This window comes from Diospyros lotus, chromosome 5 (assembly GCF_014633365.1).
Source record: "Diospyros lotus cultivar Yz01 chromosome 5, ASM1463336v1, whole genome shotgun sequence".
Taxonomy (NCBI): Eukaryota; Viridiplantae; Streptophyta; class Magnoliopsida; order Ericales; family Ebenaceae; genus Diospyros; species Diospyros lotus.
In genome coordinates, this window is record NC_068342.1 from 21,984,841 (window position 1) to 21,988,321 (window position 3,481).

The window sequence follows — 3,481 nt, forward strand, 5'->3', positions numbered from 1 at the left end:
CAAATAGATAAGCTTTTGCCTTTGATTTCCTGGTCTTCTTCTCCTTATGTGCTTTTATTTGTGCCACTCTAGGAATAACAGGAAATGCAGGTACCTCATAGTCCTCTTCCACTGCCTCCCAGAGATCTAGGGACTCCAAATAGGTCTCCATGCACACTGTCCACATCTGGTAGTTGGTGCCATCAAACACTTGTGGAGCAATTACAGTTAGGTTGGATTCAAACTCCATGGATGCATGGGTCTCTTAAAGATAAAGATCTGATACCACTATTACAATTTGAAAGGAAAGAACACATATATAGAAAGAAAGATGTGCAGCACAAACGTGATGAATAAGATGCATAAAAAATAATTAACTTTTGAAATCCTTACAGAATAAATAGAGAACAGAAAATCAAATTACTAAGATCATAACTAGAAATTATCTCATGATCGCAACAAACAACTAACCACTTCCTAGAAAAGTAAAACTAACTTGACTTATTCAAATGCAAAGTAAAACATAAACAAAACACTTGAAATCCACATCAACGTGCACTCCTAAACATGTCAGCTAACACACTTCATTACCAATGATAAAAGAAAGAGTGGCTTTCTCAATTACAGGTGATTTAGCTTTTAAGGATTCTATGTCTAACTGAAGCCAGCAAACAATTTCTTTCTTGATTGTTGTTTTCATGTAGGAACATCTCATCAGTCATTGATTTCATCATGAGCAACTAAACAGAGGGCTGTCCCAACTCTTGATCGAGCCCCTTCTCAAGCCATGTTTCTGCATCTCGCATCATCCCAGGGCTGAGCCTAACCATTAGGATACAAAATTCTCTCTCATTGAGCGCTCCGTCTCCATCAAGATCCCCTTCTCTGATCATCGCATCCAAATCTTCCTTGCTCATCCCCTCCATCCCCAAGAGTGCCGAATTCTTCCTTAGACTTTCTAATGTTATCAACCTGGTGGCTGGGTCTGCAAGCAGCTGAAATCCCCCACACAGTTCTGAGACGAACGTGTCGGCATCTAGCTTCTCTGCCATCACTGGCAACAGATCTTCGTACTCGCTTCTATTGCTTTTGGTGTCCATTTCTGTGAGAAGCCCTCTGAACCCAAATGCAAGATGAGTTTGTAATACCAAGAAGGTGTTATTATGGAGTACATATATAGTGAGGGTATGATACGGCACCATTTCCTCTATTATTCTGGAGTATGTGGCTCTGATACGAGGATGTAAGTGTTGCTCCAACGTGGCATTTTTATTTTATTTACTTGGAACAGTTTCCAGGAAGGTTCCTTTGGAGATATGGCTCTGGCCGTGACCACATGGCCTTGGAGTTGGGGAGAAGTAGCTTAATTTATCCGAAATTCAACTTTCCTTGAAGCTTCCTTTCTGCATGAATTTGTCCACTCTCACACGTTGTGTCTAAGGCAGTGTTGCACTCTCCTAATCCGTTTGTTTCTTTTTTTTTTGTTTCTCTTTTTCTTTTTCTTTCTTTGAATTTAAAAAAAGAATATTCCCAATCTGAAGCTTTTCTGTCATCAAGGACTAATTTGAAGACTCACTCTCACTCCCAACGCAACTCTTTGTCATTCATTTATCTGAAAACATTTGAAAGGGGTGAAACTAGAAAGACTAAATAAGCATGCTACGGTTGATGTTGGGGATAACTTGTCATTAACATTGCTGAGAATCTTGCCTTTTTCTTCTTCAATAATGCTATGTGTCACATCCTCATTGGAAGAGGTGCTAGGCAGAAAAGAAAATAGCACATGATTTTCTTAGTCTCCTCTAATAAAATGGCGCCACATAATTAATTATACTATCATCAGTCATCACTCTTAGCATTATTCTTTCTTATTGCTCCTTACATTCTAAAAGACTGTGTAAATAAATATAATAATTGATAATAATCAATTAATATTCTAAAGTTGTTGTGCCCTACCTCTCTAAGAGAGCTCTCTTAGAAAAAGGTCTCTTGAAGAGGAAGCCGAAAGGCTTGTCGACAGCTTCTGATAGGGCCTCTTCAAGAGGCCCTTAGAGAGTCTCTCCAAGAGAGTTCTTTCTCGGAGACATTCTCTGAGAGGCCAACGAAACTGTTGTCCATGTGTCCTCAATCAATCATCACTACATGGACTTCTATAAAAGGCAAGACATAACATGATTGGCGGGATCCTAACCTCTGGTAACTGTTAGTGTAGGTGCTCTAGACTCAATCAGATTGGGCATGTTGTACACTAACAATTGCAATTATATTTATTATTAAAGAAGGGGTTATTCAATCTCACAAAGAAGTCGTTCTATTAGTTTCTTATTATTATTGTAATGATCGGATGAAACTAGATAGAAGTCCATATGATGTATATTATGATTAATCTATAAAGATATGAGATGATGTATTATAGTTTCTAGACATCATTAAACATCCCAAGTCGTAGTAATGTCAAGAATGAACATTGACAATTGTGGTAAGAGTTGTATGTGCTATGTGATAGTAATGGGGGTCTCACACCCATAGGCATGGGGATGCCTAGACAAGTTGGAGAATGTATCACTGGACATGACTCGCTATGAGAATCCATTTTGGTTATATGTTGGTATTCTCATACGAGACGAGTGTAACTAATCCTTGGACCTGAGGTTGTCACGATCATCTTATAAGAAGACCGGTATGCTTTGACATCGTTTCGATGGGCTTAGACAAAGGCTGCACGTGGGCGATCGTTGGGCATATCGTGAGACTTATGGAGATGGGTGCATAACCAAGATGAAACTCGTCTATCTCTTGATAGATGATGATGTATCTAAGGGGCATTCGGTGGATATTCACTTTAAATCCATGGTCATGGTGAAAGAGATCAATAATGAGTTATTGACTCACTTTCTATTAAGTGAAGATATCCGAATGACCGAAGAAAAAACTCATGTGATCATAATCAAGCAACACATTGCCAGACTTGAAATCACATAAGATACATTGACGAGAGGATCGTATTACACGGTAACCATGCTCGTGAAAGGTTATTTGCGGATTATGAATCATTCTGAATAATTGGGTAGGCATGACGCCTTACTAGAGGCCAATCTTGTCTTATGTGTTCATGCCAACACATTGCCAACATATTCGAAAGCCTAATGAGTCATACGCAATAGGCACGGTCCCTGATTTAAACCAGGAAAGTGGACGTATGGTTAAATGGGACACTTCGGTAAGAAGTTGTGCCGTCGTAGGTTCTCACAAAAAAAGAACAAACAAACGTAATAACGTCGATATGATGAGGGGTCATCATAATAGAAAGAGTTTTCTAAAATGACAATTGATTAAATTAGGAAGGAGTTTTTGATTTAATAATTTTCTATTTGTTAGAGTGGTAAATAGGAAATAAAATATATTTGGGCTTAAGTTAATATTTGGATTAAATAAAGTATTTGGGCCAAATATTAAATTAAATATTATATTTGGGCTAAATTAGATTTGAACCAAATATTAA

General features: G+C 38.1%; 1 protein-coding gene across 1 annotated transcript; it reads right to left on the minus strand.

The window, feature by feature from the left end:
- Window positions 1-376: 376 nt before the first annotated feature.
- On the minus strand, window positions 377-1,148 carry LOC127802313 (calcium-binding protein KIC-like). The gene has a single exon (XM_052338045.1). It carries the CDS (start codon window positions 1,077-1,079, stop codon window positions 720-722), a length of 360 nt encoding a protein of 119 aa, XP_052194005.1. The 5' UTR covers window positions 1,080-1,148; the 3' UTR covers window positions 377-719.
- Window positions 1,149-3,481: the final 2,333 nt, after the last annotated feature.